Source organism: Malurus melanocephalus, unplaced genomic scaffold (assembly GCF_030028575.1).
Source record: "Malurus melanocephalus ecotype Western Australia unplaced genomic scaffold, MMel_1.1 scaffold_7, whole genome shotgun sequence".
Taxonomy (NCBI): domain Eukaryota; kingdom Metazoa; phylum Chordata; class Aves; order Passeriformes; family Maluridae; genus Malurus; species Malurus melanocephalus.
In genome coordinates, this window is record NW_026623239.1 from 4,726,412 (window position 1) to 4,743,628 (window position 17,217).

Sequence of the window (17,217 nt, forward strand, 5' to 3'; positions counted from 1 at the left end):
AACTGGACTGTTTATCTAGAGACTAGAGTGACAATTTCAAACGTGTGTGAATTTGCGTGTGAAAAATGTTTTGAGGTTTTTATCCCATATTCTCAATTTATCACTAACAGTTAGTCTTAAACATTTAATTCTTCCTTCMTTTCATATATAAAATATTTGTACCATTTACTTCTGTCTTAGTTCTGATAAGATGACTTCTTTCCCCATCTAGTTGCTCTTTTCCAAAAGTTTAATGCAATTGYACAAAAAGAGTCATGCCAGCAAGAATTTGTTACTCAGTTCTCTTCGTGATGTCCTCTGTTACTCATTACTAGACAGAATGTGAAACTTCACAGACTTTTTGGTCTGTACCCAGTAGTATCATCTTTATGTTAAATGTCAGAGATAATTCAGTATTAATTTTCTTTTTTTTTTATGGTTTTCCTATTCATTGCTTTCTCATGTCCATTATTAAAAATAAAGTTGTTTGTCCTTTTAAAAGAGATCATCATAGAAACTCCTAGACTCAAACTGGTTCTTAAACTTCGCTTCATGTTATTTTCATCAGTGTGAGCCAAAGGGAGCAAAAGATGCTGTGATCTGCAGAGGAAACATTTGGTGTGGCCACTTCGTATTCACTGTTCTCTTGAAACACATTTTTTTTTTCTTTTGATCTTTTTATAAAGGCTAGGAAGAAGCCATGTGTATACATACTCTGTCCTTCTCTGCATTTCACACCCTTGTCATATCTATTTTTTTTTTATTTAATAAATTCTCTAATTGTTGTCATCTTTCCTAATTTCAAAATGTCTTCATTTGTTGCCCTTCTACATGTTAYGGAAATTCTTATCTAGAAGTGACAGTATGCAAGCCATTAATAATTAGCTCRTGGATTTATTATTTCAACTACAGACCAACAGATCGTTTAGATTCACTGTGATCATAAAGTAGAATAACTGATCCAGAGTCTGCAATAGCAGCCAGCATCTCCAACACAGCTTGTTTTTTATGTGACTCTATTTTTAGCATAGCTAAAGTATGTCTGCTCTTACCTTCCAGCAGGCTAGTACAATTCTGGCTATTCTTGTGGCTACTGAAGCAAGCTTTGCAGTAAGATTCAAGTGAGCCCTTTCTTAAGGTGATTCTTCATGATCCTTCGTAGAACTGTGTAAATTTGAGCCTTGCTTGTGCACAAGAGTTTATATTCAAGTTGACTGAGTGTGKGATTATTTTGGCCTCCTATTTATGGTGGACTTACTCTGTTTCTACTGTTTGCTTCCTGAGATGAGTTAAACAAAACTACAGGCAGAATCATCAGCTTATAAAGTGTAGTGCCATAATATTTTAATTACTCCTTTCTTTGACACATGCTAAAGCTTTCCCTGAATATGTCTGTGCAGGCAAAAATACTTTACCAGTTCACAGTGTTATTGAAATGATATATATTTCCTTTTCATCATATTTCATGAGAAAATACTGTCAGATGCATACGAAGTAAAAAAAGCATGGTCTTTCTTTTGCAGAAAAGAAGTGAAAATGCTTAGGGGACTCATTTACAAGGGAAATGCTCCCCTAACCTAGTTAATGACAGTTAGGTGAGAGGGTGTTATGAGAGCATTGTCCCAGAGCCTGCAGGTGTTAGGCAGATTAATTGGTTGGTGGTTAGGGGAAGGTAAAAGGCTTTTAGGGCTGGTTAAAAAGGGAATGAATTGTTGTCTACTACTCATTCYTGGCTTCACCCGTAGATGGGAATCTAATCCATGCATTCCTGTGATCTTCAAAGTAAAAGTGTCTAGGAAATCTTTCAAATTAAGGATTTGGATAGTGGTAAGGCCCCAGAATTCTCTCGCTCAGGGGCTTACAGAAGCTTATTTATGTACCCTGAGTTACATGCAAGGAAGAAACACCGACAAGATATTGCTCAAGAGTGAAAACAACCGAAGTTAACTGGCAAACTTGAGAAAACCAGGGAACTTCAGAAAAACTTTTAAGCAACACTGAATCAACATAAAGTGTTTCATAAAACATTAACTTAGCAAGCTCCATTCAACTTAACAAACTTCAACCCATCCAATTTTACTTTACTTCAAGAAGGAGAAATTAGAAGAACTTCAAGAAGGAATTAGAAGAAAGGGAAAGAGAGAAAAGGGGAAAGAGAGAAAAGGGGAAAGAAAGAAAGAAAATACATAGGAATGAGCAAATATAATAACCACTCAGGTTTCAGCAGTGTTTCAGCTAATATGGGTGGTAGGGTCAAGACATGCACTTGCCTCGTGCTCTGGCTTGCGTACCCATTGGCTTTCCTGGGCCCTTCCTCCTGGTGGGGCTTCCCATCTGGCAGCTGCTCTGGGCCTGGATTARGGGCTCCAGGGGCAGCTGTGGAGCATTGCCTACGGTGTGCCAGGAATTGACAGCCACTTCAGGGCTGGGATACATCAGGGCTCTAGGGGGTGGGGTGGATGGAGCCACATGTGACCTCACAAATCTTGCCCTTTTCCCCAYAGGTGTATCTGAAATGTTTGGAGCCGGCAAATCTCCTCACAATTTTAATGCTACTATTTTATTACAAGGTTATATAACACAGAATACTATCAGTAAAGGTAATAAAATTGAGCAGCACAGGGCAACACAGGAAACTTAATGTTCATCTCTGTTCACAGTACATACCTGTAGAAACTGTAAAAAATTTTCCTTATGGGAAAGAAAGGTGTATATAATGGATTTGTTTCCTGCCTAGTTTTTCTTCTGATTTTTGTTTTTAAGCACACACACACACACATACATATATATACATATATTTACCTGTATATATATGTGAAAATAATATGTATGTGTGTATATTATATTGAGAGAGAGTTCAAGCTGCAAGAGTAAAAGTTAAAGTATATTTATCAGTTATACTGGAAATAGTATCTTTTAATAATTAGACGATTAACATTCAACTAACTTACAAATTTGATTTACACAAGTTTTTAAAAATATTCTGCATACTTACACAGTTACATGCTGCTTTTTCAAGTCTTGGATTCACTTGTACACCCTTAGGTACTCCAAAAACTCCCAAATGGGGGTTCCTAACCTCCAATACATATAATAAAGCAAGAAGACCAATAATTATTTAATTACCTATAGCTCAACTTTTAATTAGTATCCTGCTCATAAAATTACAATTGTTATTGTCTGGCCAAATCAGCGTATTGAAACTGTGCAAGCAGTACTTGGCAGTAGGTAAAAGGGTGGCGTGTTGTTATCACTGAGGCACAAATCCAGAGCACCATACATTATCCTTCATGTTTATGTACTCTCCTTTATATGTAAGTTAAATTTATGATCATTTATTTTCAGAGAAGTATCTCAGCAACTTGTACATCGTTATATTATTATTTTGCTGGGCTTTGAGATGTGACTTTTCTTTTGCAGTTGTACAGGACTTTTAAGTGCTGAATACCTTATGATAATGTAATGATATTCCTATCACTATAAAGATGAGAAAACAAAGATACTTTTTTGTAACATGTGAAGCCATTATCCAATATTGCAGTAGTTTGCAGTTCTGAGGAGGAATGGCTGAGATTCCCTCCTCTCTAATTAGGGAAGTTTTGTSGAGCACTGGTGTCCATGGAGGGACAAGTAGTGATTTAGTTGAATGATATAGATCCTGCTACAGAAGCACCATGGGAGCTATAGGAACAGACAGAGAAGAACTCCTGACTGGCAAAATAGTCAGGGACAAGGCCTTCCGAACAGAAAACTTAACAACTTAATAACTGAGAGGGGAAGCTCTTATTTTTACTGTAAATGCATCAGGTGAGAAACAGTAACAAGTTTGAAAAACTGTAGAAATTAAAACTCATGTTTGTTCAAGTGGATAAGAAATGCTGTAAAAAATGCTTAGACCAAAAATTAGAGTATGATTTCCAGCAGATAAACCAATGTAGCTCAAAAAGAACTTTCCAGAAAATATTTATACAGTGTTACACGCGTAAGTAGTTTAAAGTTGGAACAGAATAGACCAAGTATCTAGTCAAGTTTTGGTCATGTGTTCCTTTGATAGATGTTCTGAACTATATAACAGTTCCTGAAAGCAAGTAGAAAACATGGAGTTGTTTATATATTGACTTTAAGGAACCTATAAAAAATTAGTAAGTTTGGTTTTTACTAAAACTGGATAAAATATACAGGCTTTCTAGCAAAATTTGATGCAAAACATACAGAAACTCTCTGATCCCTTGGACCACAGATTTGTTCATAGCATAGTCCAGACTGCATTCTTTCTGATGAACCACTGGGTTGTTTACAAGTGAAACTGGTTTTTGTGTAGGTAAAAACTACCGTTAGCAGCAGGGTGCTATCCTAAGATTGAGAAAATCTTGTACCTAATGTACTTTTTAAAAATCCTTTTGACTGTATTGCCTTTTGCAAAATCATTTGTTAATATAGTTGTGGCATTTGTTCCCCATATTAGAGCTAGGTAATAAAATTACGTGTTTTGCCTTTGATTAAGCTTAAAAAAAAACGAAATAAAAAAATCTTGTTTAGAATTTTGAATGATTGCAGGGCAAAATTTGCATAACTCTTGTATATTCTAGTGAATACACAGACACCATCTGTTGAGAATGATAGCCATATGGTGAACTATTTATAGAAAATGTTTATATTCATTGTGTTGTTGATTATCTAGATATCCARAAAACGCTCTTTTAAAATCTAGTTTATCAACACATAGAAAAATTTATTACGTGGTTTTGAAACTGAAAGGAGTGCCAACAAACTGCATGTGTTTTTTTGTCTGTGAAAGATTTTTTTATAAAACTTTACAAAAGCCTGTATCTGAGAAATAAGTGAAAAAAAGGTGAAAGGTAGGAAGTTCTCTAATAATTTTCTTTGTAGGAGAAACAAATGATGGAAGAGCACTAACTGACACGATGCCACAACAGAGAACTTATCTGCATGGCAGAGGATGGCAGTCTTATGTCTTTCAGTGTACTTTTAGATACATTAGTTTGTCTTCTGGTCTACAGATACTCCAAGGCCTTTTGTATCCAGATTTGCTGGATATTGGAAATTCATATTGTTGTTACAGCTACTAATGAYGGTAGGTGAAATACTGAAGTAATCATCACCTGCTTTATGTTACTGTAATTGACACCTTGTAATGCATATGGGAACAAACAACATTTCAAAAATGCATGGGAGGCTATGCATAAAGGCAGTATGCCATTACTCCTGTATCAAAAGAAGCAAGTAAAAGGTATTAATGCATTATTGTACATATCTTGGTTATTCACAAAGTCAGGCTTTGACCCTAATGCTGGGTGTACCAAAAAAAAGCCAATGGGATTTTGAAGAAAATCTCACTTTGACCTTTCTGGGTAAGCAAGGATCCTGTTCCATAAATGAGTTGGTCAATAACAAGGTGTATGTCACATCTGTCACCGTAAGGATTATCCTTCATCTGCTTATCCTCTTCTGACATAGCTAATCAAACTGTACTGTGACCTTAAAAAATCTGTCAGAAGTAGTCTTAGTTCCCTGCCTGTCACTTCTAAAGCATTGGCAGCAGAACATACATCAGTAAGCAAAAGGGAACAGTATTACATACTATTGGGCTGCCACTCGAGTCACTATCATGTACATAGTTACAGCATTAATTTCACAAATAAATGAGGCTAAAGATGAGGCTCCCCGTATGCAGTACACTGTTCTCTTTGTTAGCAGACTTTCTCTTCTGCAGATATGTTGAAGAATCATATGAATGAAACAATATTCTCTGATATCATCTAGCAATAAAAAGTGCTGAAAACAAAAGGATTGACATATCCCAGTTAACCTTAATATGAGCTTCTTTTTAATACTTGGAAGTCCTTCATGGTGAGGCCTTTGCCAGCATGGGATATGAAAGTATGTAGTTATCAGCTGTCTTTTAATTAACAACTATAAAATTGCTTAAATAAGGTTTAATCTGATGGGGTTTTTTTGGTCAAACCTGGCCCCTAGAAAAAATGAAAATAAATGAAAATGAAGGAAGTATTGCGGTACATCTTTTTGCATTTAAAAATGTAGTAAGCACAGCCTGTTGGCTAGAGATAGGCCTGTGATCCAAATCTCTTTCTTTCTTCAATGTCTCACGATGTCTTGGTTCCCCATTTAAATTAGGTTACATTTGTCCACATTTGTATGTGCTTTTGTATTGGTTTAGGAATGGTAATCTGCAATTTAGTGCTCCCGCTGAGGCTCTCCAAACCACTACTGCTCACTTGCTCTCCCGTCCCCCTTCCACTCCCTGCAGTGATATAGAAAAGAGAACTGGAGGCACAAAACATAAAGATCGTGGGTTGAGACAAGAGTAATTTACTGGAAACAAAAATGAAAGAAGAAAACGAGTAGTAATGGTAACAATACTAAACACAGAGGATACAAGAAAGAGGCAAACAAACCTCACATGGAAACCCCCTGACAATAGATAATACTCGAGAGCTCCCTTCACGATGCCACACTGATCTGGAAAAGAGGCCTTTCCCCATGCCCAGAAAATTACATAAGGTGGTATAGAATAACTTCGAGGTCTCAGCCAAGCYCCCTCTTGGCTACTGCAAAAATTAACTCTGTCTTGCCCAGAACTCAGCTTTCATGGGAATACTGCTAGGTATATGCAATGTATTGTGTTAAWAATGTATTTAAGTATTTTTGTTAGGAGTCTGGTTTCTTTAAAAGTATGTATATTTTCTTCATAACTAGGTATTTTTCTGTGCTACAAATCATCACTTGGAAGTGTGCCACTTCGGCATTTTTATCTCTATCTAATCAACCTGCTGATTGGTATCCTGTGACTTGGCTTTTCTTAAAAACAGATATTTTCTTTCATCTGCAAATAATTTGCCCTCCTTTCAACTCTGTCTTAAATCCTGCTCTCACTAGGGACTCTTAAGTGGGTATACTCATGTTKGCTTTTCTTATCTGTTCTTTTATTTATCCTTTCAGACTCCTCTTGATCCAAGCTTTCATTCTTAATAGATACATAATAATATGGTGATTGTAAGTCTATACAAATGTATAATTGTTAAATGTGTGTTAAGGCATTCAAAGTACTGACTATCCTAACTGTACGCAGTGGCTTAACTACTTGTCTATAGACCTTGTTGCTACACCTGAAATGGAAAAGGCTGCACGACACAAGTCTTGTCTATCAAGACATTGTTTCTTCCTTTTGCTGCTTTTAGATAAGAGATTTTTCAGCAAAGTGATAGTAATGTAAAGTAATTCAATTTCCACACAGGGATCTCAATTTCTTTGCAGGCTGTAATGAGCTGGGACATGCATGTTCCCTGTAAGGTAGGGGAGGAAGTATTAATATCAAAGTTAAATAGATGAAAAATCTGGTCACACAAGTCACTTTTAAGGTTTTTTCTACACTGCAAAATCAGTCTGTAGCAAAGAGTAGCAAAGAGGAGAACCTAACTCTTTTGCCTGAATTTAAAATGGAAACTACCATGTAGTATCTGTGGTGGCTRTTGCTGTGTGGAGTTCCTTTGTGGCAACAAATGGCAGGTGACTCAGCTTTAGTGAGTCACTGTAATTTGAATTACCTTGCGTTCGTTTCAGGAAGTGGTAGTCCCATCAGTTTTCCTCTGAAGGAGATGGGGAAGACTGTATTCTTTCTCTTGATCTTGGAATCTTCACTGTTGCAACTAAAGCAAACATGAAGGGCTGGTGGTGGCTTCAGTGTACTTCACAGGCCTTTGTAGCTGTAATTGTTGTCACTTAGAGCTATGGCTTTCCCAAAGTTATTGGCTTCTCACGTGGCTTTCCTGGATGAACTTCCTCTGCCAGTTGGCTGACCCTGCTTAAGAAAGGATGACAAATCCCAGAGATCTTACTGCTTCTTTCTGAAGCCCAGTTGTTAATGTCAAACTGACCTCCAAAGTTTGACAATCACGGTGCAGCTATGGCAAAGTTGGTCAGTTTCACATGAACAGGTTTTGTGAAGTGAGTAGTAAGTTTAAAATCTGCCTAGACAGTGTGATTTGAGGGTTTCTGATGTGGACTGATCACTGACCCACAAAAACTTTTTGATTGGGATTTCTTTCTACCCTCTTAACTTTCTAGGGTTTAGGTCTGGGTCTAGGTCTAACAATAAAATTTAATCTTTGTGAAAAGTGGGAAACCATTGTGCATCTTGCCTCATATACCAAAGAGGGAATTAAGAATTGTCAGTCTGATAGTTGACACTGTAAAATGTCATTGAAGTACGCTTTTTTATGTTAATCTTTAGATTGACAGGTTATGACAAAACTGCATTCATGTTGCTTGAATACATCTTTTGTCTAGTTTTACATGCTTTTTGACTTGTCTAGAAAATGACATATTGAGGTTTTCATTAGCCTTAACCAGGTGTGATTTTCTTTATGGAAGATACCTTGGTAGGACTACAGCTGAAGGCGAGTAAACCAGTGAAGCTTAGAAATGCCACAGCCCTTCTTCAGATGGTAGCAGAGAATTGAAAGACTCATTAATCAACAGCCAAGTCACAGATGTGATGGCTTTCCTGCAACAGCCAACAGACTGTGAAAGTCACATCCAGAATGCAAAACTGTTAAACAAGGCACATATATAAACATTCTTGAACTTTTGTCTTTCCATTTAGTTAAAAAATATAGCCCTTTCATGTTTTTCTTATTTGTTTATTTTTTTTTAAACAAAAATACTTGGTTTTTTTCCCAAGGAATACTATTCAGTTTAGGAGACAAAAGTAAAACCTGATAATGTTTTTATCCTTTGCTCATTTTAATACAGCAACAAATCCATTTAAATGGAAGCAGTTTTGGTTGCAATGCTTAATATAAATAGTTTTAATATTATATGTTTTTATACAGAGAAAATGTGCACAGAAGCTTCGACAGAAAAAAAAATCAGTACAGGGATTTTCTGYGTATGAATGACTGGCTATTTTCTTCATGATTTTTCAGTACTTCTCCCAACTACAAAAATTATCTGGAACAAAGATTCAATTATGCTGTAGTGCTGGAATGTAGACAGCATAAAATGTTTAAAGTGAAATTACTTAGAAGATTTTATTAGTTAATCAACCTGTACTGCATTTTTCACCTGCACTGATGGGAAAAACTTATAATAAGAAGCCAAAGAATGAAATCTCCATACAATTTTTCCACATCATGCTTCCTTAAACTCTCTGGATACCCTGGAATGAAGAAGAGTCTAGTCAGAGGTCTTATACCTCCCCATCAATTTTTTTACATCAGATTATCTTTAAATTGATGTATTCCCTGTGGATAAAAATTAATTTTAGTCTGTCAAAGAGCAATGAGTATGAATTCGTTAGAATTTTTGTRTTTGCTGATTCCTTGGTCTCCCTAATTTTCATATTTTTTTAAAAAAAATAATGTTCAGAATAATAAAGATTTTTGTTTAAAATCTGAGACAGTCAAGAACAGTCTCCTAATTGTCATCTGGGATGAGTGATTTCTTAATGGCCATTGTCTGATCTTACGTTTCCCTCTTTAGAACATCTGTCTTACTTTTGATCTTCATTAATTAATTTTAATTTGCAATCCATACTTCTTACACTTTCTTTTATTACCAGGATTGCCAGCTGCAAAGTTATTTTGGTCTTATTCAGGTTAGGTCAATTGAACTGCATGTAAGTATTGTGCTTGCTGGCTCAGTAACACCACAGTGCATACAAAAGACAAGGGAACAATGGTGCTGCATTTATTGCAGTAATAAGGTCTTAAAATAGTGGTATATCAAAAGTAATAACTACTTTACCTTTATGAGGTTCTGTTAGCAGATATTTGAATATATCTCTCTTTGTATTTTTAACGTATTTTATCTATTTACTCAAATGTAGTRCTACAGTTTGTTACTGAAAGGCTTGTTAAGGCATATACAGCTATCATGTTGATGTATTAGAAGGAACTGTTGTTATTTCACTTTAAAAGCAGTTATTTTGCATTTTAAATGGATTTCACTGTTGAGATCAGGGAGAATTTTAGTTTTGTTTCAAGTTTAATCCTAAATTATTTTCTATATTTTTGCTCATTAGCTTCCTGTTTTGCTTTAACTCCATAATTAAACACCTCTGCAAAAAGACCCACTCTCTAGAATAATACAGAAATTATCCTTTTAATTGTATGAATAATGGCTGTGATAGCTGAATTTAAATTCCACCAAACTCTTCCCACAAAAAAAAGGTTAATAAAATTATATCAGTCAATAAATATAGTCAATACAATAACAATACTGACTTCTCTTGGGATAATTACATGAGTAATTTAACAGCGCATCTGGATAAAAACCGAGAATATCTATGGGATACATAGTTAAACCTCTGTAAATGGTATATAGAAAAAAAAAAAAGTTTTCTTGTCTTTCAAGTAGAAATCTTCCAAAATATTTAGTAGCTCTTTAACAGTAAATTTATTTTCCATTTCTGTCTTATTTTCAGCATTGCGTTATTTATTGTTTCATATGGAGTCACTGTCAGGTCATGCAATACAAACAGCTAGTGGACTTCATAATCTCTTAAATGAATGCAGAGACAATTGGGTATTTTTTCGCATAGCTCCGTGGGAAATGGTTGTTGATTAATAAAATTTTATACAGTGGTTTCAGAATTTGAGCATTAAAAATGAATGGTCAWTGATCTGTCTATCTAAACTATGCCCTATTGTCATAGTTCAAGGCGACCTATGGGATTACTATGAAGTTAAGCTCAAAGATCATTCTGCAACATCGTGCCCAATCTGGAATGTTTGGATATTAACTGGTCTGAGTTAACCAGCTTCAGGCTCTAACTTCCTAAGCAAGAAAGTTTTAGAGATACTTTTCTGGCAAAGGGCACTCCTTTTTTTATTACTTTTTCATCAGGAAAGGTATGAGTCTAGAACAAAGTTGTGTGATGAAGCATTCATAGTGTCTTCACTATCAGTAAAGATTTTTTGTAGACAATTAATAGATTCTGAGATCTTAAAAGACCATACTTCAAGTTACAGCAACATGAAGGACTTGTTCTAATACTTTTAGAAGTATGTGTGGTCAATGTGTTCTTTATTTATTGATATATATTTTCATGAGTATTGAGCTTCCTTTGCAGAAAGTGTCCTCTTTATACTATATTTTAATTTTTCCATGAATTTTTGACATTTACTAATGTGAGGTTTTTTTAATTTGTTTTGTTTTCTGATTTTAACCTATTTATGCTGTCACATGCTGAATGTTTGTACATATAGTTTAATTATTGATTAATCTTTTTATTCCATCCTAAAACATATACCTGAATCTGCTCATTCATATCCTGAATGAGTTGTCTCTGTGAATTCAGTACAATAACTGCAATTCAGTCTTCATAGATTGTATGCTTGCAGTTTTGTGGTATGAGGAGACTACTTCAAATTAGCAGTGTTTCTTTGGCCTGGGTCTGTCGTGTTGGGTTACCTGTCTGAAATCTGCCAAGAATGATGTGCTTGTGCCATGGTGTATGGTCTGTATCTTGCCCATATAAGTACATTGAAAAGAGAGATTTCTGAAATTTTAATTAAAATTTGAATGGAAGTGCTTGGGGGGGATTTACTAGGTAATCTAAGGATGCAAAAATCTTTTATTATAAGATAAGGCACTAGTGAACTGTACCATTAAACTGTTCACCAAATCTAATCCATGCCAAGAGCAGTTTTGAGAGATTATTCTTTTAAATTTGAATCTGTTACTATTTATTAGGAATTTTTGTTGAATGTCAGTAACACGTGCTACATATCTGTTCATACGAGGACAAACCKATGTCCAAACAATATCCTGTGTTGCTCATTTTGGAGCAGTAGTGTRTTTAACTGAATATTTACAATAATACAGCAAAGTAGAATTTAAAGAAGTGATGCTCTATATATTAAGTAATAGATATTTAAACTTTGGTTTTAATAGAACTTTGGTTCTATTAAGTAATAGAATTTAAACTCTATTTCTATTGGCTTGAAATAGAAATGTTAGAACAAGTGAAGTTTAAATGTACTAGYTCTTCCTGCTGTGCTAAGAAATAGCAAAGTTATGGTTTCACAAACTTGATGTCAAATACTCCTACAGTTAAGGTAATAAAGAGATTAAAATGAGGTTTTACTACTGCAGTGAAATAGCTTAGGAAGAAGGATAAAGGAAGATAATTTTTCTGTTGCTTAAAATACTTTTTTCATCATTTATTGAAATGATAAATAATAGGACTGAAACATGTAGAACAAGCTTTGGCATAACAACTGAATTCATTTTAAAATAGCTTGTTTCTTACAGGCAGTACACACCCTGTGAACTGAGTGGTTTTCTTCTTTAATAAAAATTTCTCAGCATCCGATAATGACATAAAAATAATGCTTTTAAGTCTTCTGAAGCAGACTTGTCAAGTTCTCAATAGCATCTTGTAATTGTGAAAGCTAAAGGGTATGTTTTAACTCTCCTTGGTTACGCATCTATATCAGGTCCTTCTCATGCTTATTCTTCTCCAAAGTTTTAAATGCGTGGGAGAATTTGATCAGTGTCCTTTTTATATTCAAAATGAGTCAGCTTCTGTTTCAAAAGTGTCTTATTGTCATGATGTCATTGCATCTCAAGATTTGTGACCTTTTGCTCCATATGGATTCATGGTAGACCTTGTGTTTTGGCAAACTAGATTGCTTTTGTTCCCCTGCTAGGGGGTATCAAAGCCTTTTGGACTAAACTTTTGCATGCTGGTAGGTTTGCAAATAAATAAATAAATAAATAAATAAATAGAATAACATTAATATACTGAAAATACCCAACAGCAACTGAAAACACCAAACAAAGAAACAAATCTAAAGTTTATATATAAAAAGGGCCGCCAGATGTCGCAAAGGCATCGTTGATTAAGTGGTTTTTTATCCAAAATGTGGCACTTATATGAGGAATAGTAGTATTGTGTTGGAGGGTTGCAGAGGCCATAACAGGTCAGTGAAATGTCCTTCAAACATTTGATTTTTACATTTGAGAATAGGCCAAGATGAAAAGATAACCACATATCTGACATTGACATTGCTACCATTTAGACAACCGATGCAATTGCCTTATTCAATGGGCTCAATCAGATCTTTATGACTTTGAAACCTATATAAGAGATTTAATTTTGGTGGGTTTTTTCTTATAAAAAAWTAAGGTTCTGAACATTATCAGATCACAAATTTCTAAGTGTAAAATTATTGTGATGTATAAAGTTTTATTTTCTCCTTTTAAAATGTCAAATACTATTGAAACCATTAACCATTAAGGATAGCAAGTAGAATGGAAAGAATTCGAACTGAGTTGAACAGCATGCATAAATTGGAATAAAGCAAGTTGAATTTGGAAATAAGTATTTGGTGATTGATTTTTTAATTGTGACCRAATGTGTATAATAGTGGATAAAGTGATTTTCCTTATTGAGAGAAAATAWGTGTTTTTCATCACGTCTTCAGTATGAATGGAAGCTCTGTCAAAAAAATGAGCAACATATAATATCTTTTGAAAGGTAAATTAACATAAAGTGTTATACTTACATATTTGATTATGGATCAAATTATCAAATTTTGCAATTGAAAAATGTTGGATTTATTAATAATTTCATAAATTTTATATTTAAAAGATAATGTTTTTACTTTTGTTATGTCCTGGAAAAGCCTAATTTTAACTGAGTTTATGGTAGAATTTAAAATATATTTAGAAGAAGAAATGCCAGTGCAGAAAATTAGTCCAAAATATGTATTCATGTGCAGATCTTAGTCTAATCCCTAGTAATTTTAAGTACTTGAAATACATAATTCAACAAGTAAGCTGCTATATGTTTGTGTTTAATGGGCTCTGCCTGAGTATACAGAAGCTGTCAAGATAAAATATGGAACATGCATCATTCTAATTTAATTATGATTACTCTTAAAATATAATATAAACCTGTGTCCATGCGGTTTTGTGTTGTGCGGAAATGTACAATCTTTATTGCTAAGATTGAATTCAATTTTGTTTTGTAAGATTCTTGCTGATTTCTCTGTTGCTTGGGCATGTGTGTACACCATTTAGACACACAATGAGTAAATATAAAAATCATATTGATTGAAATGCTGAAGATTTTCAAAATGTTTTTTTTTAATTTTTACTGAGTACATATATATAAACAACATACATTTCTGCTTTTACATGTTACACGTAAGAAATAAGATATAGTTTTGCAAATATGGGTTTTCATAATTGTTATTAAACTAGTTACACATGCCCTAGACTTTCCTCTTACTTCAAATAAAATGCTTGTTGAGACCTGATTTATGAAAGCAAGTGCATCTTTGTCTCTGATTATGATTTTGCTGACATCTTTCCATTTTACTTGTGATGTCAGTGGAGTTCTGAACTTAATAGGCAATTTCTAACTTAATCAATGTAATTGCTTAATATTCCATAGATATCGAACTCTTTAACTCTGCCTTTGAAGTCTTTGTGTGACAGTGGAGGGTTTCTTAAGGCCCTGGGTTTCTAAATGCGAACTGATTTATGTATGTGTTTGCGTACTCTGCTTATCAGCTACATACGTATGGAATACTTTTATCTTGTTTTAAGACTTTATGTATATTTAACCTTTAGTTTAACTATCAGGTTGTAAGATTTCCATAAAAAATAGATGAGCTTTGAACTTACTGAATGTTATTAGTGTAGCACAATCAATCACTKCTAAGGTTAATGAGAACATATGTCTTATTGTTAATAGTTATCTTAGTAAAATTATTTAGCATAGAAATGGATTTTGTATCATGTTCTCTGTATTAAATCAGAATTTTCAGTTTTTRAACAACAAATTATAGGTTTTGTAATCAAAAATTGAACTGGGAAAAAGGCAAATATTTATATAAACTTTTTATACTGTGAATAAGATAATYCGTGATACAGTAGTTGTGGTAGCTTTCTAGAGCTAAGTTGATCTGGAATGTATTACATTTTTTTTGAATTATTTTACTTTCCTGTGTCCTGTTCTGTTATCTTTTAATAAAATATGACTCATGTAGGTGTTACCCAACTTAGCTCACACACAGTTCTTCAATGAAATAAAAAGTCAATATTTGAATGACAGTCTGGCAGGGGGATTTCAAATAGTAAAAACATGCTCTGGTAATAAAGGTGGAATTCATCCCTGAATTGCATAGCTACCTAATCATATCTTTAAGCCTGATAGAAAAAAAAAGAATATTTATTTGTTGCCAATCTGTTGTAGGATTTATTTGTGAACTCAAATCCTACTTATCAAGAAAATTKCATCCTCTTTGTCTTGCAGAAGGGTATACCTCATCATGGCATATTTAGTTATTTGGTGCTATAATATTGTTACCTTGCTTGAAACACATGGTCCCTTTTGATACACAAGAAAAAACTGAATCCATTTCAATAAATTAATAGGTATGAGAATCCCAATCCATCGTTCTTTTCAGAGGTTCACATACATTGTAATGAAATGCATTAGGAGTTTTCTTCACTTGAAATCCAAATGAGACCCATTTTGGCTCACACCCTTGACAGTCTCTATTATAAGCATTGCTGTCTCCTGTTCATGTGTGGCCTTAGTAAAATGCTTCCTTTGTAAGATGCACTGAGACAATATAATGCCATGAAAGATGAAGGTGTCAAAACACAAAGTTAGAAGCAATCTAATCAATGCCTCCTGATTTAGCCTTTGAAGGCTCTCTTCATTAAACGTCTTTAATTGTGAGGCTTATCTTGAGGTAGAGCTGTTACTTAATATTTTTCAGTGTCATTCTTTGGACAATCATTTGTACCTTTTAAACGTAATTTCAGTATTTCRGTATTGTTTTGTAAATTGGATGCCTTGTTAGCAATAGTGGTGGTGTGAATGACTTGCATTCAAGTGATTGAAGGTAGTAGTGTRTAAATGCTTGGTTCTCTCCTCCTGAAGGGTAATGTGTTTTATTTCTTTGTATGTCATTATAAAATTTATGGTTTTCATTATAGGGCTTTTTACTTCAATGTATAGGAATGCAGGTTGGAATATTTTAAAGTTTTAAAAGAAAGGCTTCTGGCTGAATCTTGCTAAACTTTTAAAAATGTTCAGATTCAGTGCAAGCATTGTTAATTCTATCTAAGTGGTCAAAAAATGTGATCTCATATTATGTTATTCTAAATAAATTTTGAAAAGGTATGGGATAAAAAATTAGGATACCTTGGCTTTTTTCTTCACAAATGATCATAAAGTTGGTAGTGGCTAGTAGAAAGCAAGTTAAAAAGAAAGTATGTCTAAAAGAAGATAATTTGGAAAATTTTTTTTTAAATACTTGTCACCTTAAAATTGCCAACTTAAAAATAAATGAAAGGCTATAATACAAGCAATCTTTTTTTTTTTTTTTTTTTTTGTGAGCCACAGGATAGATCTTGTTTTTAAAAATCATGCATCGATGCATTATGTCTGTTTCGTATGTTGAATTGTACTTACTACTGCATATATGCATGCAATGCATGTATGTTGTATACCAGCAAATGCATTTTGATAATACAGTATTTACTTTTAGTTTTATTAAAATATTGAAAGATGTATTGGGAAATGACCATTGCATGTTTTTATAATTTATCATAAAACCTTCAACTATGTAGCTCCTGGAATATCAGGAATGCTAAAACTCTCAGATATTGCCCTTGAAAGAAYCAACAATTTTAAAAAATTTAGCGTATAAAAAAAATGACAAAAATATAAAAACTAAAGAATTGTTTTGCAGAAATCCTTGAAAAGGAAAAAAGAATTGAAGTAACTTTGACCTGATTTTTAAATGACTAGTGTAGTGAGTACAGCTGCTCTTAGTAATTATTTGTGATAGGTTGTTTTTGAATCCCATATGTATAGCAGCTCCAGGCCTGACTTCCTCATTTGCTGGCACACWAACAGATTCTTCCAGGTGCTGAAAATTAAATTTTAATATATTATTTAAATATTAAGAGAATTACAGTTCAGTAATTTTACTGCTACAGCTGGAGTGCAGTGTGTCTATATACAGCTTGTTGCAGAGTCTACTAGAATAAAAATTCCCATTGGCTTGAAATACTTCTCAGGATGTAAATGTTGATGTAAAGAAAAAAAACATATGTTTGCTAAACAGTGTATTTTTAAAATATTGTTGGGATCTTGGCCTATTTATGAACTAATATTTAAAAATTTTACATTATTATTTATAAGAATTCATATCATAAAATGGATGA

General features: G+C 33.8%; 1 protein-coding gene across 3 annotated transcripts in view; it reads left to right on the forward strand.

Moving 5' to 3' along the window:
• Nucleotides 1–17,217, forward strand: part of KIAA0825 (KIAA0825 ortholog) — a 231,462-nt gene that overhangs the window by 128,516 nt on the left and 85,729 nt on the right. Inside the window, exon 20 of one of the 3 annotated variants that reach the window (XM_057372859.1) lies at nt 548–638. The exons of the other annotated variants lie outside the window; for them this stretch is intronic. Coding sequence (XP_057228842.1) covers nt 548–578 — 31 coding nt within the window. The 3' untranslated portion in view covers nt 579–638. Of the gene's footprint in view, nt 1–547; nt 639–17,217 lie in introns of those variants that run through there. 3 annotated transcript variants of the gene reach the window in all.